Source organism: Dipodomys merriami, unplaced genomic scaffold (assembly GCF_024711535.1).
Source record: "Dipodomys merriami isolate MVZ:Mamm:240054 unplaced genomic scaffold, mDipMer1.0.p SCAF_17, whole genome shotgun sequence".
NCBI classification, from domain to species: Eukaryota; Metazoa; Chordata; class Mammalia; order Rodentia; family Heteromyidae; genus Dipodomys; species Dipodomys merriami.
Genome location: NW_027203048.1, coordinates 7,567,418 through 7,590,361, shown reverse-complemented (window position 1 = coordinate 7,590,361; position 22,944 = coordinate 7,567,418). Strand labels below are relative to the sequence as shown.

At 39.2% G+C, this 22,944-nt stretch overlaps 1 protein-coding gene across 4 annotated transcripts in view; it reads left to right on the top strand.

Annotated features, from left to right (window-relative positions):
* Itsn2 (intersectin 2) overlaps window positions 1-22,944 on the top strand; it is a 131,322-nt gene that overhangs the window by 33,532 nt on the left and 74,846 nt on the right. For all 4 annotated transcript variants that reach the window (XM_070025124.1, XM_070025123.1, XM_070025122.1 and 1 more), the window contains 11 exons: window positions 2,455-2,618; window positions 4,023-4,226; window positions 4,347-4,443; window positions 5,472-5,611; window positions 10,023-10,086; window positions 11,650-11,787; window positions 12,621-12,706; window positions 13,682-13,944; window positions 15,675-15,824; window positions 16,916-17,056; window positions 20,160-20,247. In XM_070025124.1, the coding sequence (XP_069881225.1) occupies window positions 2,455-2,618; window positions 4,023-4,226; window positions 4,347-4,443; window positions 5,472-5,611; window positions 10,023-10,086; window positions 11,650-11,787; window positions 12,621-12,706; window positions 13,682-13,944; window positions 15,675-15,824; window positions 16,916-17,056; window positions 20,160-20,247 (1,535 nt within the window). The remainder of the gene's footprint in view (window positions 1-2,454; window positions 2,619-4,022; window positions 4,227-4,346; window positions 4,444-5,471; window positions 5,612-10,022; window positions 10,087-11,649; window positions 11,788-12,620; window positions 12,707-13,681; window positions 13,945-15,674; window positions 15,825-16,915; window positions 17,057-20,159; window positions 20,248-22,944) is intronic.

The following is a 22,944-nucleotide window of genomic DNA, read 5'->3' as shown; positions in this document are numbered from 1 at the left end:
TGGCTGGCTTTGTCTTTCTTTTTTTTTTTTTAAATTATGTTAATTGTTCAAAGGGATTTCATCATGATATTTTACATCTGTATTTACAGTATTTTAATCAGATTGACCCCCTTGCCTACAATCACTACTCCTTCTTATTATCTTACTATTATTGAATACCTTTCAGTGAGTTCCTTTTTTTTTTTTGGTCAGTTGTGGAGCTTGAACTCTGGGCCTGGGCACTATCCCTCAGCTCTTCAGCTCAAGGCTAGTGCTTTGACACTTGAGCCATAGCGCCACTTTGGGTTATCTGGTAGTTAATTGGAGGTAAGAGTCTCCCAGACTTTCCTGCCCAGACTGGCTTTGAACCATCATTCTTAGATCTCAGCCTCCTGAGTAGATAAGATTACAGGAGTGAGCCACTGGCGCCTGGCTTCCATTTTGCTATTTTCAGTTACAGATGCAGTGTATTTTGGTATTGTCTTGCTTCTAAGACTTCAAAGAAGAGAAGATGTATACATTATTATAGAGAAGTAATTCTTTACAACTTGTTAGAATGTAAAAATCTTATTTCCGTTATTTGTAGTATCTTTATTTCATCATTCATATATATATACATCTGTCCCCCAACTAGCCTTCCTAACTTGAAAAAAAAAAAGATTCTCTGGAATATATGTGATGTGTTTGTTGTGGGAGGTGGGGGTATATGTTTGTTGGTACTGGGGCTTGAATGCAGGGCCTAGGCACTGTCACTGAGCTTTTTTAGTTAAGGACAGTGCTCTACCATTTGAGCCACACATCCTTTGGAGCTTAATTAGAACTAAGAATACCATGACTATGGGGCTGGGAAGGTGGCTCAATGGTAGAGCGCTTGCCTTGCATGCCTGAGGCCCTGGGTTCGATTCCTTAGCACCACATAAGCAAAAAGAAAAAAGCTGGAAGTGGTGCTGTGGCTCAAGTGATAGAGCGCTAGCCTTGAGCTGAAGAGCTGAGGGACAGCGCCCAGGCCCAGAGTTCAGGCCCCACGACCAGCCCCCCCCCCAAAAAAAGAATACTATGACTAGCAGGTGCCAGTGCCTCACATCTGCAATCCTAGTTACTTAGGAGGCTGAGAGCTAAGGATCAAAGTTTAAAGCTAGCCTGAGCAGGAGAGTCCGTGAGACTCTTACCTTCAGTAAACTACCTCTCTCTCTCTCTCACACACACACACACACACACACACACACACAATCTTACCTTCAGTAAACTATCACACACAAACTATCACACACACACACACACACACACACACACACACACACACACACACACACACACACACACACACACACACACACACACACACACACACACACACACACACACACACACACACACACCCTACCCCCCATTCCCCCGCCGAAGTAGAGCTGTGGCACGCGCGCACACACACACACACACACCTACCCCCCCATTCCCCCGCCAAAGTAGAGCTGTGGCACACACACACACACACCTACCCCCCATTCCCCCGCCGGAGTAGAGCTGTGGCACACACACACACACACACACACACACACACACCCCTACCCCACATTCCCCTGCCGAAGTAGAGCTGTGGCGTGCGCGCGCGCGCACACACACACACACACACACACACACACACACACACACACACACACACACACACACACACACACACACACACACACACACACACACACACACACACACACACACACACACACACTACCCCCCATTCCCCCGCCGAAGTAGAGCTGTGGCTCAAGGTAGAGTGCTAGCTGTCTGTGAGACTCTTACCTTCAGTAAACTATCGCACGCACACGCACGCACATACACACACCCACAAAGTAGAGCTGTGGCTCAAGGTAGAATGCTAGCTGTGATCAAAAGAAGCTCAGAGACAGCACTCAGGCCCTGAGTTCAATTCCCAGGACTGGAAGGAGAGAAAAAAAAAAAAGAATCTCATGGATTTTCCTGCTTGGGCTGGCTTTGAATTTCGATCCTCAGATTTCAGCCTCCTGAGAGGCTAGGATTTAGGAGTGAGCCATCAGTGCCCAGTTACAATTGTCTTTTTAAAAAATATGTAACAACCCTTATCCCATATTTCTTTTTTGTAGAATATTCTTCTACAAAGTCTACATTCACTATGAGACACATAGCATACTTTCAATACCTGATCAAAAATTAATGAATTAAATTTAGAATTAAAATATTCTTGAATGATTTCTTTTTTAGCTGTACTAGGAGAATTCTGTCCAATGGTCTCCAGATTCTGTATAGTATCTTATTTAGAGGCTATTTCTGGTCAGCATCTCTTCATGTGCTAGTTTTAGCTTTTTGTTATTCATATTTATGTGTATTTAATTTAGTGCTCTACATGTAGATGTTCTTATTTTATCTTATTTTATCTTTTCAAACTTGACAGTAATATTGGTTCTTACTACCACCTGGCATGCCTCATGCTTCTTTTAGGGCCCTATCAGATCTGAACAAAGATGGGAAAATGGACCAGCAAGAATTCTCCATAGCTATGAAGCTCATCAAACTAAAACTTCAAGGCCAACAGTTGCCTGTGGTTCTCCCTCCTATTATGAAACAACCCCCTATGTTCTCTCCATTAATTTCTGCTCGGTTTGGTATGTACTTAATTTAATAAACTGTGTAGGAGTGTTCTGCTTGATTAGTAGACAAAATACTTATGGATCAGAAAAGGATTTGCTAGCACACAGTGATAATCCTCAAGCACAAGTTAATTTTAATGTCTAAGATAAGAAATATGAAATTCAATATCCTAGCTAAGGTGTCTGTTTGTTCCAATTTTCTAGTAACATTTTTGGTTTATATCTTTCGTGCTGGCGTTTGGTCTAGTCAGTATCCCCTTTCACATATTTCCCAGGTGTGTAGTAAGTTATATGTCCTCCTTCCTTCTTTAGGGTACTACCAATCCTAATTACTATTCCTAATTTTTTTCTATGTTCTCATGGAAATAGAAAGTAGAATTGTGGTTACCACAAGCTAGGATTATAGGTATGAGCTACTGGCACCTGGCTAAAACATTCTACTTTTGAAGAAACTAATTTTTTTTTTTTTTGGGTCCGGTCGTGGGGCCTGAACTCTGGGCCTGGGCACTGTCCCTCAGCTCTTCAGCTCAAGGCTAGTGCTCTACCACTTGAGCCACAGCGCCACTTCCGGCTTTTTTCTTTTTGCTTATGTGGTGCTGAGGAATCGAACCCAGGGCCTTGAGCATGCAAGGCAAGCGCTCTACCACTGAGCCACCTTCCCAGCCCACTAATTTTTTTTTTTGTCGTGAGATTTGAACTCTGGGCTTGGGTGCTGTCCCTCAGCTCTTCAGTTCAAGGCTAGCGTTCTACCACTTGAGCCACAGCACCCCTTCCAGTTTTTGGAGTGGTTTATTGGAGATAAGAGTCTTACGACTTTTCCTGCCCGGATTGGCTTTGAACCGCGATCCTCAGATCTCAGCCTCTTGATTAGCTAGGATTACAGGTATGAGCCACTGGCACACGGCTTGAAGAAACTAATATTTAATTAGAAATGGTAATTTATTTTTAAACAGTGTCGGAAAAGGGAATCTTTAACTGAGTAGTAGATATTTTCTTAGTTTATACAGGGCAGAGTAGTAATATTAAAAGCAGTAGTTGCTGGGCACCAGTGGTTGACACATGTAATCCTAGCTACTTAAGGGACTGAGATCTGAGGATAGAGGTTTGAAGCCAACCTGGGCAGGAAAGCCCATCAGACTCCTATCTCCAAATAACCACCAAAAAGCCAGAAGTGCTGTGCCTCAAAGTAGAAGAGCACTAGCCTTGAGCGTGCACGCGCGCACACACACATACACACACACACACACACACACATCAGTAGTTTATTGTGTTCACTTCTGGTTCAAGTTGCTTTAATCAATATTTTAGAATATTTTTCTTATCCTTTCTGTAACTGCTTACTATATTGTAACTTGCTTTCTGTATGTGTTTTATAGGTGATGTGCTAACACTGAAAAATGAGTTTTCTTTTATCTTTAGGGATGGGAAGCATGCCCAATCTGTCCATTCCACAGTCACTGCCTCCAGTTGCACCTATAACACCCCTGTCTTCTGCAACTTCAGGGACCAGTCTTCCTCCCTTAATGATGCCTGCTCCCCTAGTGCCTTCTGTTAGTACATCATCACTACCAAATGGAACCACCAGTCTTATTCAGCCTTTATCCATTCCCTATTCTTCTTCAAGTAAGTGTTTAGTCAGTCAGTATTTCATGTGAAGAAATTGCTGTATTTGTGTTCAAGTAGATACTGACTTTCTTTGTGTTTAATGTGACTTTTTCCTACCCTCTTTTTTCTTTTTTTTAGCATTGCCTCATACATCATCCTATAGTCTGATGATGGGTGGATTTGGTGGTGCTAGTATACAGAAGGCCCAGTCTCTGATTGACTTAGGATCTAGTAGGTATGACTCCTTCACATTTGTAATTTTTTATGTTTTAAATAAAGAGTATTTATTTGATAAATTTTACTTTGCAGTGGTCAAAAAATAAGTACTTAACTCTCATAAACTAATTTTTTTAATTTTTAAAAGTATTAAATATCTGGCATTTTACTTTTGAAAAAATAGGTAAACTAAAAAATATTCTCCTACATTTTAGCCAACTTTTTGCCCCAAATTATGTAGTTTTCTTTTAAAAACAAAACAAAAACAAAGTATGTGTGTACTCAGTACTTCTCAAAATGTCTGAATCATTGACATTATTCATTTTTTTTCTTAATATTGATGATTTGGGCTTTTTTTTTTTTTTTTTGGTCAGTCATGGGGCTTGAACTTGGCCTGGGCACTGTCCCTTAGCTCAAGGTGAATGCTCTACCACTTGAGCCACAGCACCACTTCCAGTTTTCTGGTGGTTAATTGTAAATAAGAGTCTCATAGACTTTCCTGCCTGGGCTGGCTTTGAATAGTGATCCTTAGATCTAAGCCTCCTGACTAGCTAGGATTACAAGCCTGAGCCACCGGCATCTAGCTTATGCTTTTTTTTTTTTTTTAAATAAGTTTTAGAAAGCACATAATCATTCATCATCTCATAGAAATCATCAGTATGTTCTTCATTGTACAGTGTTAATTTTGACTCAGCACAGCATTTGTATCAGAGCTTAAACACTCATTAATTTGGGTATTTAAAATTTTCTTAACCTTACTGAGTCTTAGATTACACAACTAAAATATGGGGACAGTAATTTCTCTTAAGTTTGTTTGGAAGATTCAAAGTGATATTTGTAAGCCCTGGTGTATTGTGTCTTCTTGATATATTGTGTTCTAGTATTTGTGTTACTAAGAATAATGATGATCACTAGAATTTAAATTTTTGAAAATTATCAAATACAAAATCATTTACTGTCATTTTATATAACGTGGTTCTTAATATCTTTTATAAAGTTTAAGTAAATTTCACTTAGTAACAAAATCTTAAATATATTTTGTTATAGCTCAACTTCTTCAACTGCTTCACTTACCGGGAACTCACCCAAGACTGGAACCTCAGAATGGGCAGTTCCTCAGCCTTCAAGATTGAAATATCGGCAAAAATTTAATAGTCTTGACAAAAGCATGAGTGGGTACCTCTCAGGTAAGCAGCATACAATGTTTAGCAGTGTGAGTTAGTTTTTTATATGTAGACTTTCTTTGAAAAACTGTTATTTGAACTTGTACTTTGCAGCTTATCTATCAGTTTTAGTATTCAAGGAATTTAGAAGGCATTTGACAAGTTGTATAAGAATTCAAAGATGGATTTAATTTTTCAATTTGCTTTCTTGAGAGGTTATCTGTGTGTGTGTGTGTGTGTGTGTGTGTGTGTGTGTGTGTGTGTGTGTGTGTGTGTGTGAGAGAGAGAGAGAGAGAGAGAGAGTGTCAGTATTGGGGTTTGAACTTCAGGTCTCACTCTCTCACAGCTTTTTTGCTCACACTGGGATGAACTTTTTTGAACTCATATTTTTCTTTTTACATCTTAGCAAAAGTAGATTGAAAAGACATGTTGAAAATGTTTCTATCCTACATGGCTATCAACAGGAGAATAGATAAGTGAACTGTGATGTATTTGTGTAACAGAATGCTTTACAGCAATAAAAAATAATGACCTGGGGGGGCTGGGAAGGTGGCTCAGTGGTAGAGTGCATGCCTTGCATGCCTAGGCCCTGGGTTCGATTCCTCAGCACCACATAAGCAAAAAGAAAAAAGCCGGAAGTGGCGCTGTGGCTCAAGTGGTAGAGCGCTAGCCTTGAGCTGAAGAGCTGAGGGACAGCGCCCAGGCCCAGAGTTCAGGCCCCATGACCAGACCCAAAAACAAACAAACAAACAAAAATAATGACCTGATATATATAACAATGTGAATGAATTTCACTGATCCTGTATAGAAAGAAGGCATGCACAAAAGATACTTGTATTTGTATATATCTATGAATTGAACTGAATGCAGAGTGCATGTATGCTTACCTATATAAAAATTCATCTGGCATCACTCAAGAGTAGTACACTTTAGGAAGCAGAGATGTGGTTTAAGCAGTAATGTACTGCCTTGAGGGAAAAGCAAAACCAGAGCAGAAGGCCTTGAGTTTAAGCCCCAGTACTGAAGAGCAGTGAATGGAAATCAGCTGAGAGGAAATGATCACTAGTGTCATTTTATTTGTGTATGTCATGTTATATGAAGGTTTTCAGAGAGTGTTATTCTAGACCCTACAAGGATAAAACCATTACCTATGTAGAAAGAGCAGGATTTTCTTTTAAAAAGAAGTTACTTCTAGTGTCCTGAAATTGAGCATATACCTCAAGTAGATGAGGACGACTAATGCACACTTACATGTTAATGCTTTGTTCAGTCAATGAAGCAACTAGTGGTCTAATTTTCTTCCTTTAGTTCTTCCTCTTTTCTTATCCCCAAAACCTGTCACCTTGGATTTATTTATATCAGTTCTTTGGTTCAGATATTCCTCATATCTTCTAGATGTTCTCTTGACACAGAAATATACAGAGGAAAAATAGGCTAGCAGAGAATAGAAGGGACAGCATTAGAGCAGAGAAGATAGCCTATCCCAAGGATTGGCAAGAAGCTGTGTGATCAAGTGAGCTTTTCTTAGTAAAGTACTCTGCCGGCTCTTGGAGGCCTTTTGTATTATTCAGACTTTGTCTGCACTCAGAGTCCTCCAGCATCTGTTTTTGACCATTCATATTTTTTTTTCATCCTGTCTGTCCTATTGCCTAATGCTAAGTGGTATTCTTTAAGTTATCTTTGTCCAAGAGCTAAAATATTATTGAATTTTTTCCAGGTCTGAAATAGCCTTCTATTTCTCATGATTAGAAGAATCTTCCTTTTAATGCAGGAACCTCCTCAAATCTCACTTTGCATGTGAAAGCTAAAGAGTAATCAGTTGAGTGGAGCTATAAGCTATACCCAGAGTTTTTCTTTATGTAATTTCTATTAAGTGGTCATATTAAAAAAGTAGAATGATGCCAGGCACCAGTGGCTCACATCTGTAATCTTAGCTACTTAGTAAGCTGAGTTCTGAGGATCATGGTTTGAAGCCAACCTGGGCAGGAAGTCCATAAGACTCTTATCGTCAGTTAACTACCAAAAAGCCAGAAGTAGAGCTGGAGCTTAGTGGTAGAGTGCTAACCTTGAGCAGAAAAAGCTGAAGGACAACACACAGGCCTTGAGTGCAAACCCTAGTGTGCCCAAGAGCACGTGCACGCTCTCTCTCTCTCTCTCTCTCTCTCTCTCTCTCTCTCTCTCTCTCTCTCTCTCTCTCTCTCTCTCTCTCACACACACACACACACACACACACACAATGAGCCCGGCACCAGTAGCTCACACCTATAATTCTAGCTACTCAGGAGGCTGAGATCTGAGGATTACATTTTAAGCCAGTCCAGCCAGACAAATCCAAGAGACTTTCATCTCCAAATAATCAGAAAAAAAAAAAAATAATAGCCCAAACTGGAGGCTATAGCTCAAGTGGTAGAGTGTAGTCACAAGCAAAAAAGGCAGCAAGAGCTCAATACCCTGAGTTCATGTCTCAGTAGCAGCACACACAAAAAAAGAAATAAATAATCATGTGAGAAAGGTTTAAAAGTTGTAAAATACAGCTGGGTGCTGGTGGCTCACGCCTGTAATCCTAGCTACTCAGGAGGCTGAGATCTGAGGATCACAGTTCAAATCCAGCCCATGCAGGAAAGTCCATGAGACTCTTATCTCCAATAAACCACTAGTAAACCAGAAGTGGCACTGTGACTCAAAAGGTAGAGTGCTCACCTTGAGCTGAAGAGCACAGAGATAGTACCCAAGCCCAGAGTTCAAGCCCCAAGACTGACAAAAAAAAAGTTGTAAAATACAAACATTGAATAATCCTTAGAGTTTTGATTAGCAAGTCCTCTAAAGTTGTTAACTGTGTTTTTTTTTTTCTGGCTTAGTATCAGGAGCTACATATCAGGAAGGTAGTTATGTACTTAGTTGTATGCAGAGTCATGTTGTATAGGACCCAACTAAGTATAAGCCCAGAGTAGAAGCTGACTCTTCTGGTTCTCATGGCCAGTCACCTAGAAGTGAAGATGGGGTACCCATTTAACCAACAAGAAGACCATTCTTAGAGAAGCCACATGGTTTTTATCCATGGTCTAGTAATCCACAGACTAGCTGAACAGGAATCAGTGTGCCTCTGAAGCTGACAGGGATTTTCTGCCCTGGAGCATATATTCTTGGATTCTGTGGGTCTGTTTTCCTGGTATGACATTCCAGTTCAGAAAATGTATTACAAAAACACTTTTTATTACTAAAGAGGAGAAAAGTTGAGCAATTTACTATACATAGTAAGCCTTCAATAAAAGTTATTATTGCCAAATGCTATCATATAAATGCCGCTTGTGTTTTAAATAGTGGAGAACCAGATTCTAACTTGATTCATTATTTTAGCAAATACTTATTTTAAGTATCCATTTGTTAGGTATTGGGTATGCATTCGTGAATTAAGCAGTTTTTTATCTCATTAGATTTTAGTAGTGTAATTGTGGAAACAGACAATAAAAACAAGCATATAAAAAGATAGTAGAAGTTGTAGTACATGATATAAAAGAAACAGGAAGTATATCGGATGATACTGTGGACAGAGGAAACCTTTTTGAGAAAATCACATTAAATTGAGATTTATAGGGTGAGGAAGACCAGCTAGTAGTGGCATAGAATTAAGACTTGGTGTTGGATATGAGTATATAGAAAGAGGGGAATTAAAGAAGCCATTTAGATTTCTAGCTTGAGCCATTTGGTGGACAGTGATGCCATTTGAAAAGAAAGAAAAACTGAGGGGAAATGATTTGAGGTAAAAACAGAAAAGACATGAATGGGAATAGAGAATTACTTGGTTTGAGATGTCTCTGAAATGCATGAATAGGTTTTTGATTAAAGTTACAAGTATAATATTAGAGGAGAGGTTTGGACTACAGATGTATATTTGAGTATCACCAGGCTTTAGGGGCTATTGAAAGCCAGACAAATGGATGTGAATCCGGGCAACAAAGGGGTGTCCAGGAGAATCCTTGGAGGAATGGCAGCATTTAGAGATTCCTTAGAGAAAGGTATAATGGAGACAGAGGAATGGTCAGAAAAGAGAAATTCTGAGAATGGGGTAAGGAAGTCCCGTTAGAGTACAAGAAGGCTAAGAGCTCTTAGCCTCTCATACTCTGCTCAGTGATCTCTTCCTTTACCTCAGCCACTTGTACGTATTGATACCTTGATGAAAGAACACTGTGGAGAGCACTTACCTTACTAATTCTAGGTTTTAAACTTCTTGCAGCAGAACTGTATTTGATTACTACTAAATACTGAGCATATTTAATGTAAAATATTTAATGTTATTTAATGTTATTATTTAATGTTATTTAATGTTAAAAGTTCCCAAGAAGTAGTAATAGTATTTATAGGTATAGTTGTTTGGGTTAAAATGATTTTTAAAAAGCTAAATAATTTTTTCTTCATGGTTTTCCCATTCATTCAGGTTTTCAAGCTAGAAATGCCCTTCTTCAGTCAAATCTTTCCCAAACTCAGCTAGCTACTATTTGGTGAGTTTGTTCATTACTAAGATTTTTGCCTATACTGCCTCTATTATTAAAAAAAAATTATTTGGAAGATTATTTCTACTAAAAAACAAAAAAGAGAAATGTAATTGCTTCTATAAAATTTCATTAAAACTGCTCCATGAAAGTGACCATTTGAGGGCTGGGAATGTGGCTTAGTGGTAGATTGCTTGTCTAACATGCATGAAGCCCTGGGTTCAATTCCTTATTACCACATTAACAGAAAAAGCCAGAAGTGATGCTGAAGCTCAAGCAGTAGAGTGCTAGCCTTGAGCAAAAGAAGCTCAGGGACAGTGCCCAGGCCCTGAGTTCAAGCCCCAGGACTGGCAAAAAAATTAAAATAAGAATTGGGTTCAGGCAAGGCTATAATTATAGGGGTGAACCACCTGTCTGGCTAAAACTGTAATTTATAAAATGACTTCTGTGGAAAATCAGAGAATATCTTATTTCTAATATACCTAATTTTTTTTTTTCATCCATCATGGGGCTTGAATTCTAGGCCTGAACTCTGTCTTCAGTTCTTCAGCTCAAAGCTAGCACTACCATTTGAGCCACTGCACCACTTTCGGTTTTCTGAATGGTTTATTGGAGATCAGAGTCTCACAGAATTTCCTGCCTAGGCTGGCTTTGAACCTTGATCCTCAGATCTCAGCCTCCAGAGTAGCTAGTAGCCACCGGCGCCCAGCCCTAAATGTGTTTTGAGTGATGCCTTGAACTTGAAATAAGATAAGCCACTTTCCAGAGTGGGTATTTCCTATTCTGTTACATAATTTCTGTTCTGTTTTTTTGGATTATGAAAATAAAGAGTAAAAATGAACTCACTTTCTTGTATTTATTTACATTTCACTAAAATATGTCAACTCAGCAGTTTTACTCTCATGATTATTTTTTTTCTTTTTTTTTTTGCCAGTCCTGGGGCTTGAACTCAGGGCCTGGGCACTGTCCCTGAACTTCGTTTGCTCAAGTCTAGCCCTCTACCACTTGAGCCACAATTCCACTTCTGTTTTTTTTTTTTTTTTTTTTCTGTTTTAGGGGTACTAAGGAATCAAACCCAGGGCTACATGCATGCTGGGCAAGCACTATACCACTAGGCCACATTCCCAGCCCCTCATGATTATTCTTTGGAAAATAAAAAAATTATACTCTTCAGCCAGGTGCTGATAGCTCAGGAGACTGAAATCTGAGGATCACAGTTAGAAGCCAGCTTAGGCAGGAAAGTCTGTGGGATTTTGTAACCAGAAAAAGCCAGAACTGGACCTGTGGCTCAAGTGGTACAGTGCTAGCCTTGAGCAAAAAAGCTCAGGGACAATGTTCAGCCCTGAGTTCGAGTCCTAAGACTAGCACTAAAAAAAGAATTATACTCTTCAAACATCATGAAGTATTTTATTAAAAATAGACTTTCTGGGCTGGGATGTAGCTCAGTGGCAAAGCGCTTGCCTAGCAAGTGCAGCATCCTGAGTTCGATTCCCAGTACCAAAAAAAAGAAAAGACAAAATTACAGTTAAAAAATAGACTTTCTAAGTTGTCAGTTTTTTACATTTTCTTTAGGACTCTGGCTGACATTGATGGTGATGGACAACTAAAAGCTGAAGAGTTTATCTTAGCTATGCATCTCACTGATATGGCCAAAGCTGGGCAGCCATTACCACTGACTTTACCTCCTGAGCTTGTCCCTCCATCTTTCAGGTGAGTGTCTTTAGAAGTGAAGAGCTGTTGTTGTTGTTTTTTAATCACTTAGCAGGTATGATTTTACTTTGGATTTACTGGGCCTCTGCTCCAGTTTTAAAAGAGAGTGAAATGTTTGCACTGACATTTGATGTCAGTAGTCAGTGAGTTATACTAGAAAGGTGTACACATGGGAAGTAGATGTATTTTCACACTATGTTACATAGATAAGGCACTGAAAATTAAAGAGATTAAGAGAAGGGCTCGAGGCCTGGCTCAAGTGATAGAGCACCTACCTGATGACTTGACCCCCCCCCCCCAAAAAAAAAAAGAGTTTAAGAAAAACTTGCCCAAGAATAGCAATTAGCTGAAGTGTAATGTGAGCCATTGTAACTACAAACAGGTAGTTTTCAGTATGTTGTAAATATTAAATTTCTTTAATCATTTGTAGTTTTTTTTCCTTTGTAGTGCTAAGTTTTTAACTCAGGGCTTGAAATGTGCTAGGCAAGCACTTTACCATTTGAATCCTAACCTTAGGCCTTTTTTTATTTATCAGCTAGGATTTTATTTACCAGCTAGGTATTTATCAGCTAGGATCTTGTGATTTTGCCCAGGAATTGCCTTGGGTTTTGAACCACATTTCTACTTACTGCATAGCTGGGATTATAGATGTGTATTATTACTACATCCAAGTTATTAGCTCCTGCTGGCTGCAAACGACAGTTCTCTTAATCTTTAAAAGTAGTTGGAATTATATGCAGATCCCACTCTGCTCTGTCTATTGGTCTGTATTTTTAAGTCTGACAATTCTCAGATTGTATGATATTAAATTTGTATTTCGTTGTTTTTCTTAGAGGAGGAAAGCAAATTGATTCCATTAATGGAACTCTGCCTTCATATCAGAAAATGCAAGAAGAAGAACCTCAGAAGAAATTACCAGGTATTATTCAGTATCTAAGTTGTATACTTATAATCAGTTCTTTTAAATTTTACACTGAAACATACGTAAATATTTAAAATGTTTACTCCCTTAAATTTTTATAGGAATTTTATGGATTTAAAAAAAAATTGTTTTAGTGCTGGGCCTTTTAACATACTAAGCAAACATTTTACCACTGAGCTACATCCCCAGCTTGATGGGATAGATTTTTAATATTGATAGTAAAGATAGTAAAAATGAAAAGACTATGAAGGAAGAAGAGACAGTGTATGAACTTGGAAAGAATTAAGCACTCAAGTTAGAATGTTTCTCCCACTCAGGGAGATTTATTAGAGCAAGTTTGTGATGAAATGTTTAGGTTTTTTTAAAGTAAAGGTTTGAAATATTGGTTGAAAGAATACACACATATGTAACCATTCTTTTTTTTTTTTTTTTTGCCAGTTCTGGGGCTTGAACTCAGGGCCTAGGTACCATCCCTGAGCCTTATGCTCAAAGCTAGTGTTCTACCACTTGAGCCACAAGGCCACTTATAGCTTTTTTCTGTGATTAATTGAAGATAAGAGTCTCACAGATTTTCCTGCCCAATCTGGCTTCAAACCACAGTCTTCTGATTTCAGACTCCTGAGTAGCTAGGATTACATGTGTGAGCCATTGGTGCCTAGCACATGTAACTATTTTAAATTATTAAAAAGTTAATGACATATGTCAAGTAAACCAATATATAGCCATATAGCTATGATTATCTTTGCAGAAAACTCTGAGGAAAACATTGAACAGTATACAGTTGTACATAGAATGGTATTTACACAGAAATTTGTTTTCTTAAATATTTTTAGAAGACAGTATGTATTTTTTCTATTTACGTTTATTTTTTCCACTTATTTGAGTGAGAGCACTCACAATGACTAGGCATGTGTTGAACTAGATTCAGTTGGCTCTTACTATGTGAAAGAGCTTACAATGTACTTTATTTAGTTACTTTTGAGGACAAGCGGAAAGCCAACTATGAGCGAGGGAATATGGAACTGGAAAAGCGACGCCAAGTCTTGATGGAGCAACAGCAGAGGGAGGCAGAACGTAAAGCCCAGAAAGAAAAGGAAGAGTGGGAGCGAAAACAGAGAGAATTACAAGAACAAGAATGGAAGAAACAACTTGAATTAGAAAAACGCTTGGAGAAACAGAGGGAACTAGAGAGACAACGAGAAGAAGAAAGGAGAAAGGAGATAGAAAGACGAGAGGTATTTTTAACTTATTTCTTAAGAAAATCATTTATTTCATAAGTGATTTCAATTACTAAAAACATGCGTATAGGCTAGGAATGTGGCTTAGTGTTAGAGTGCTTGCCTAGCATGCATGAAGCCCTGGGTTCCATTCCTCAGTACCACATAAACAGAAAAAGCCAGAAGTGGAGCTGTGGCTCAAGTGGTAGAGTGCTAGCCTTTAGCAAAAGAAGCTCAGGGACAGTGCCTAGTCCCTGAGTTCAAGCTCCAGGACTGGCAAAGAAAAAAAAAAGGCTTATTTAAAAATTTTTAGTTTGCCTTTTTCTCTGTATCATCTTATTCTTAGTTATCCTATAAACTCTGAATGTCTCTCTTCCCCTGAGGAGAGAAAGAGGGTCTGGGCTGGTATGTGGGAGAGAGAGCATTACTGTAGATGATACCTCAGTCAAAGGAGGGTTGGTTGCACAGCTGAGTTGAGTAAGAAGCCAATGAAATGAGTCAGGCTGAGCAGGTTATTATATAAATGCATGATTGGACTTCAGATTAATAGTATCAGAAATTGGAGACAGATGGGAGTGAAGGTCTAGAGAAAAATCAAGATGGTGGCCTTGTACAAGTCCTTAATAGAGGGTTCATTTGGGTCCCTAGGACTTCTCTATGTATTTTAAAGGGCCAAGGATAGAGCATAGTAAGTTATTATTCACTGAAAAACTATAGTTGGATTTTTTAATTCTTTAATATAAGAATGAATGTTTAATTATTCCTTTTAACATTTGTATTTATGAAGTCATCCTTTAGCCTCTTAAAAGAAAAAAATGCAGTCATGGTATTTAATATATACTATATGGAAAGTGAATTGTGCAACTTGTAGACAGGGATGGGAGAAGAAAACTGGGGGAAAGTGAAGAAAGGGGTGCTATTATCCAAAAGAAAATATACACGTTACCTGAATTGTGAAGTGGTAGCCCTTAATGGTACTATATAACACCTAAGTAATAATAGTAAAATTTTTTGTTTGTTTGTTTTTGGTCAGTTGTGGGGCCTGAACTCTGGGCCTGGGCACTGTCCCTCAGTTCTTCAGCTCAAGGCTAGCACTCTGCCAGTTGAGTCACAGCGCCACTTATGGCTTTTTCTGCTTATGTGGTGCTGAGGAATGGAACTAAGGGCCTCATGCATGCAAGGCAAGCACTCTACCACTAGCCACCTTCCCAGCCCCATAATAAAATATTTTAAAAACAAAATAAACATTTAAAATCAGAAAAAAGAAAAGAGGAAAAAAAAGAAAAAAATAAGAATGATTCTTAGAAGCAATCAAAAAGTGGTGGCTCCTGCCTTTAATCTTAGCTACTCAAGAGGCTGAGCTCTGAGGATTATGGTTCCAAGCCAGCCCAGGCAGAAAATTCTCATGAGACTCTTAGTCCAATTAACCAGTCAAAACCTGGTAGTGGAGCTGTGGCTCAAAAGTGTAGTATTCTAGCCTTGAGAAGAATAGCTCAGGGATAGCACCTAGGCTCTAAGTTCAAGCCCCATAACCACCACCAAAAACAAAGTATTGGATAAAGTCACTTTTGTGAAAGTCTTTAGATCATAAAATTAGATTTTCCCACTTGATGCACTTTGGCTTACTAAATGCTAGAAGCTATCATCCTATCAGTTTTTAAAAATAATTCCAGAGTTTTAATTAAAATTCCAGAGTTTTAATTAAAATTCCAGAGTTTTAATTAAAGACTTTAATGTATTATTTTCAGGCAGCAAAACAAGAACTTGAACGACAACGTCGATTAGAATGGGAAAGAATTCGTCGACAGGAACTTCTCAATCAAAAGAATAGAGAACAAGAAGAAATTGTCAGGTTAAACTCTAAGAAGAAGAGTCTTCATCTCGAGTTGGAAGCATTGGTATGGCTAAAATTAAGTGGGATTTATCTAATGATGCTGAAAAATGCAGGGTTTTTTTGTTTTGTTTTTTGTTTTTGTCAGTTGTGGGGCTTGAACTCCGGGCTTGGGTACTGTTTGTCAGCTCTTCAGCTCAAGGTGAGCATCTATCACTTGAGCCACAGCTCCACTTCTGGTTTTCTGGTGGTTAATTGGAGATAAGAGTCTCATAGACTTTCCTTGCCCAGGCTAGCTTTGAACCGCAATTCTCAGATCTCAGCTAGGATTACAGGTGTGAGCCACCAGTGCCTGGCTTGCAGTTGTTTTATTAAATGTATATCATGAATAAATTTTAATCAAGAGAGTACAGACAATTTCCAATCAATACCTTCCCATTTTTTTACTTTATTTTTTTTGAGATTTGTCTAAGGGCAGATTGGATAAAAAGATTCTACTACTAAAAACAAAATGATTTTAAATTGTCCACTGACATATGTCTTAAAATTTCTTCTAGTTCTGTAAAACTATAATTCTTACATTCTTAGCAAATACTAGTCATTTCACTGGTAGACTTTATACATTAGGTTTCAGGGATTCAAGATCTTAAAAGACTTAGTTTGAAATGTAAAGGAAGAAAATAAAGTCTAGAACTCTAGATTTTTACAATCCTAGGATCCTATAAACATGAATTTGATGGTATAGTAGGATTTTATAAAAATGAATGTCTACCTGTGTAATAGTAATACTATAAATGTATGGCCAAGTGCTGAAATGAAAAAGAAAAATGCAGTGTGTTAAAATTGTGCTATTTCATCTTAATAATCAGCTCTTACACTGTGAAAATATTTCCTGCCAATAGCTTTCTTGATGTTTATAGACAATTCTTTTGTCTTACAGACAATATTTTCTACTTAGCTTTAGACAGTTTATTTCAGATTAAGTCTGAATGATAAATGAAATTTAAAATTTTAACTAGAGTGTGTGTGGCTCAATGATGGAGTACCTTCCTAGCAAGTGTGAAGTCATAAATTATAAATAAATATATATTTTTTCCCTTTAGGAGTATCTCCTGTTAGCACTTTATGTCACTGTGTCTTTATGTAATTGCTCTGTAGAGTGGTAAACACCATCAGCTCTCAGGCAGACTTCAAGATGTGCGGCTCAGAAAGCAAACCCAAAAGACAGAGCTGGATGTTCTAGATAAGCAGTGTGACCTGGAAATTATGGAAATCAAGCAACTTCAACAGGAGCTTCAGGTAAGTCCTTTGCTGCTAAATTGTCCTTAAACACATATCATTACCAGCACTTCTTTCTGACAGAATACTTGTGCTTTGGGGATCATGTGTCCTTAAGCTTCTGAAAGACTTGTAATATAAATATCCACAGCCTATATGTAATACCAGAATCCATACACCTCCTGAAGCTGCTATACATGTGGTTAAGTACTGCTTAACATTTTATAAATTGACTTTGATTACTTTGAGTTTGAACTCCCCCACCCCCACCCCCCCCAGACGTGGGGCTTGAACTCTGGGCTTGGGTGCTGTCCTTGAACTCTTCAGCTCAAGGTGAGTGTTCTACCACTTGAGCTACAACGCCACTTCTAGTTTTCTAGTGGTTTATTAGAGATCAGAGTCTCACGGACTTTCCTGCCCAGGCTGGCTTTGAACTGCGATCCTCAGATCTCAGCCTCCTGAGTAGCTAGGATTACAGGCGTGAGCTACCGGCGCCCGGCTTGAGTTTGAACTCTTAAATAAAAATATTTATATATTTGTTTTAATCCATTCCTGCTGCTATCACACAATATGTTAGACCATGTAATTTTGCAACAAATTTATTGCTTACAGTTCTGGAGGTGTAGGAATTTAAAGGTCAAGTCACTAACAAATTCATTGTCTGGTGAGGATTTGCTTTCTGCTATGGAAGTGGCATTTTTCTACACCCGTACATTCTGTAAGGGACAAAGTAGTTGCTTTCATTCTCTCTCTCTTGCTCACTCTCTCTTTTTTTTTTTTAATTTAATTTTTTTTGCCAGTCCTGGGGCTTCAACTTAGGGCCTGAGCATTGTCTCTGAGCTTCTTTGTGCTCAAGGCTAGCATCCTATCACTTGAGCCGTAGTATCACTTCCTGCTTTTTCTGATAAGAGTCTCTTTTCTGTCCAGGTTGGCTTCAAACCATGATCCTCAAATCTTAGCCTCTTGAGTATTTAGGATTACTGGTGTAAGGCACTAGCACCTGGCTTCATTCTTTTTCATAAATACTTTCTTGTGTGCATGGTACTAGGTTTGAACTCAGGGCTTTATGATGGCTAGGTAGGAACTCTACCACTTGAGCCACATATCCTACTTTTATAAGAACACTAACAGCATTCCTTAGAGAATAATCCCCATGATTTAATCACCACCTGAAGTCCTACTTCTTAATACTATAGTATATATTACCTAACCCCTAGGTTACATATAGACATAGGAATTTTTGAGAGAGACCCCACACACACACACAAAATTCCTAGCATACATTACCAATATAGCTATTGGAAGAAAGTAAAAACATTTTAAAAACACAATATGACTATTGATACTCACTTTAGGAAGTTTTCAGAATTGTGATGAGAGAATGCTGGATAGTTCCTTAAAGACATGATGAGTCTGTTATTTAGGAATAGAGTCTGGTCAATGATTCTTGTTTGTAGAATAATCATTCTAGAAGTGTTCCATATATCTGGAGTCCTCTTAGCCAGTTCTTGTTACTGTTTGGACTGGTTATCAGTCCATAAAACATTTTCTTTGTGATTTAAACCTGATTGCCTATTTCTCCCTAAATTCTTAGTCCGTGTGTGTGTGTGTGTGTGTGTGTGTGTGTGTGTGTGTGTGTGTGTGTGTGTGTGTGTGTGTGTGTGTGTGTGTGTGTGTGTGTGTGTGTGTGTGTGTGTGTGTGTGTGTGTGTGTGTGTGTGTGTGTGTAGAGAGGGAGGGAGTGTGTGTGTGTGTGTGTGAAAGGAGGGAGTGTGTGTGTGTGTGTGTGTGGAGAGAGGGAGGGAGTGTGTGTGTGTGTGTGTGAAAGGAGGGAGTGTGTGTGTGTGTGTGTGTGAAGGGAGAGAGGGAGGGAGTGTGTGTGTGTGAGAGAGAGAGAAGGGAAGGAGTGTGTGTGTGTGTGTGTGTGAGTGAGTGTGAGTCCTGGGATTTGAACTCATGGCCTGGGCACTGTCCCTGAGTTGTTGTTTTTGTTTTTTTTGGGGGGTCTGGTCATGGGCCCTGAACTCTGGGCCTGGGCGCTGTCCCTCAGCTCTTCAGCTCAAGGCTAGAGCTCTACTACTTGAGCCACAGCTCCACTTCCGGCTTTTTTCTTTTTGCTTATGTGGTGCTGAGGAATCAAACCCAGGGCCTCATGTATGCAGGGCAAGCGCTCTACCACTGAGCCACCTTCCCAGCCCTGTCCCTGAGTTTTTTTTAACTCAAAGCTATTGCTTTATCACTTGAGCCCTAGCTCACTTCTAGTGTTTTGGTGGTTAATTGTAGAGTCTTGTGGACTTTCCTGCCAGGGCTGACTTCAAACCACAATCTTCAGATCTCAGTATCCAGAGTAGCTAGATTACAGGCATAAACCACCAACCAGTACCTGGTTTTTCATCCCTTTTTAATACATGTTTGCCTTTTGAATTGTATGAACCGCTTAGATTCCTGTTCCCCTTTGTCCACAGTTATCCATTGGAATGTGAAAAATTATGTGCTTGTAGATACTCCTCAATGATGAAGATTTTCTTTTGTGCCTTTAATTTTCAGCCAATTGTTCATAAATTGATGTTATTTTCTTTTTAAATCCTACATAATTCCATTCTAGTTTATTCATAACTTAAAAGCATTTTACAACTACTTGTTATTCCTGTACTAAGTTTCAAAGGTGATTAAATCATATTTTAAAGTTTTCAAAACATTTTTGGAGGGGGGAGGATGGGAAGGAATGGGAAGGGGAAACAAAGGAGGAGGCTACAATGCTTGATAAGAAATGTACTCATTATCTTGCCCATGTAATTGTAACCCCTCTGTACAGTATTTTCACAATAAAAAAAACAGTATTGGGGCTGGGAAGGTGGCTCAGTGGTAGAGTGCTTGCCTTGCATGCTTGAGGCCCTGGGTTCGATTCCTCAGCACCACATAAGCAAAAAGAAAAAAGCCGGAAGTGGCACTGTGGCTCAAGTGGTAGAGTGCTAGCCTTGAGCTGAAGAGCTGAGGGACAGCGCCCAGGCCCAGAGTTCAGTCCCCACAACCGGACCCCCCCCCCAAAAAAAATTTCAAACAAAAAAAAAAACATTTTTGGATATTACAGAGTTTTAATCAGGTTCTGCTTTTGCTTTTATAAGGAATATCAAAATAAGCTTATCTATCTGGTACCTGAGAAGCAACTACTAAATGAAAGAATTAAAAACATGCAGTTCAACAATACACCAGGTAAGTTCCTTAAATTTGTGTTGTCTTCTTTTATTTTTTCTCTACAACTGTCAAGTCATAGTCTACTAGGTTTTAAAAGGAGCATTCTATTCAAAATAATATTTTTGTTATAAATTTAAAATTTCAGAAAAACCTTGAAAAATACAGGTAAAGCAGGACTGGCAAAAAAAAAAAAAAAATCAAAAGAGTCCCATGGACTTTCCTGCCCGGACTGGCTTTGAACCGTGAACCATGATCCTCAGATCTCAACCTCCTGAGTAGCTAGGATTATAGGCATGAACCACCAGCACCCAGCTCTTTTGCACTTTTCTCTTTTGTTTTTTTTTTTGGTCTACCACTTTGAGCCACAGCTCAACTTCTAGTTTTCTGGTGGTTAATTAGAGGTAAGAGTCTCACAGACTTTTCTCCCTGGGCTGGTTTTTGAACCACTGTCTTCAGATCTCAGCCTCCTGAGTAGCTAGAATTACAGGTGTGAGGCACCAGTGCCTGGGTAAACTTTTTTTTTCCCCCAGTCCTGGAGCTTGAACTCAGGGCATGGGCATTATCCCTGAGCTTCTCTGTGCTGAAGGCTAGTACTCTACCACTTGAGCCATAGTACCACTTCTGGCTTTTTCTGTTTATGTGGTATTGAGGAATAAAACCCAGGGCTTCATGCATGCTAGGTAAGCACTCTACACTAAGCCACATTCCCAGCACCTGGCTAAACTTTTTCTCTAACTCTTCATTCATGCAAAGAATTTTACCAGCTTGCCCTGCTGATACCTGTGAGACAAATATTATAAGGCTGTTTATGGGAATGTAATATTTTTATTGGCTCAGGTCCCAAATTAGATAACTTTAAAGCGAAGCATACAATAAAACAAAGAAGCCAGACAGATGAGAAACTAAAATACCACCTCTTTATTGATAAAACTGATAAACCAGTGCTTATTGTAGTGGTTTATCTGTGAGTAGTACAGTTGTACCTATAAAATAATAAATGTATGTTTCTGTGGGCCTATAACCGATCAGAGTCTGATGAACAAATGCAAGTATAATATTCAGAATGCACTATGTGGAAAAGGAACTATGCAACTTTTGGGCAGAGACAGGAGAGGGAAACTGAGGGAAAGTGAAGAAAGGATGACGTCCAAAAAAGAAATGTACTCATTACCTGACTTAGGAAATGGTGGCCCCTCTGTACAATACCTTAATAATAACAATAAAATTATAAGGTTAAAATGCAAAAAAACTGGGCTGGGAATGTGGTTTAGGGCTAGAGTGCTTGCCTAGCATGCATGAAGCCCTGGCACTGTTGCTCAAGTAGCAGAGCACTAGCCTTGAGCACAGAGAGGTGTAGGGATAGAGCCCAGACCCTGAGTTCAAGCCCTGGGACCAGCAAAAATAAATAAATAAATAAATAAAATTTAAAAACGTGGCAAGAATCCAGATCTGTAGCTCAGTGACTGAACAGAACAGTTTGGCTCTTTCTTTCAGACCCTTTTGTTTCTCTCACTGCCTTCCTTCATTTTTTTCTTTTTTTCTTTTTTTTAAATTCTTATTTTGTGCCAGCACTGGGGCTTGAACTCAGGCCCTGAGCACTGTCCTTTACCTTTTTTTTTGGTTGGTCATGGGGCTTGAACTTTGGGCTTGGGCGCTATCCCTGTGCTCTTCAGCTCAAGGCGAGCGCTCTACCGCTTGAGCCATAGCGCTGCTTCCAGTTTTCTAGTGGCTTATTGGAGATAAGAGTCTCATGGACTTTCCTGCCAGGCTGACTTTGAACCACGATCCTCAGATCTCAGCCTCCTGAGTAGCTAGGATTACAGGTGTGAGCCATCAGCGCCCGGCTTTCCTTTACCTTTTTTGTTCAGGGCTAACACTCTACCACTTGAGCCACAGCTCCACTTCCAGTTTTTGACTGGCAAATTGGAGATGAGAGTCTCACAGCGTTTTCTACTCAGGCTGGCTTCAAACCATGATCCTCAGATCTCAGCCTTCTGAGTAGCTAGGATTTCAGGTGTGAGCCACCAGTGCCCAGCTGCCTGTACTAACTTTGAAGATTATACTTATGTAATAGCACTCATACTTTCATCAATTCTGGGTCAACATAAAATGTTCCCTCTTTAGAGCTCGTGATTGTAGTCTGATTATATGTTTTGGTTTGATTTGTACTTTGTGAATGAGAACGTTAGATCTTCGCACACTATGTCATTTAAGGCCCAGTGGCCTGCACAAGTAGCCTTCAGGGAGCTCATCCTGAACAGTGATGCTTAAGGCATTAGCAGGGAGGAAGGAAAACCAGTTAGATGACATGAGGGTTAGCACTCTGGGGGGGTTTTAGCCTAATTTTACTTTTGCTAGCTATTTGAGATCACATAACATATTGGGAAAAGAAGACAAAAGTTTGTCTTGAGCCTCCTTCATGTTTTTGACCAAAGGATGGTTTTTGAAGGTGCTAGAGATCAGTTTAGATCTGCCCAAGGGCTGAAGCAAGGCCCAAGGATACAGCTGCTGCATGTCTAGTGCTATGTTTCTACAAGACACTATCATCTACAGTGTGTGTGGGAGGAGAGAGGGAGGGTGTCCCATTTCAGTTTTAAGTATTTCTATTTTAAGGGGAAAAAAATCTTGGCAAGATAATTCACCTGGAAGAGCCAGGTGTGATGGCACACACTTGTATTACTGTCACTCAGTAGGTAGAAACAGAAGGATCTTGAG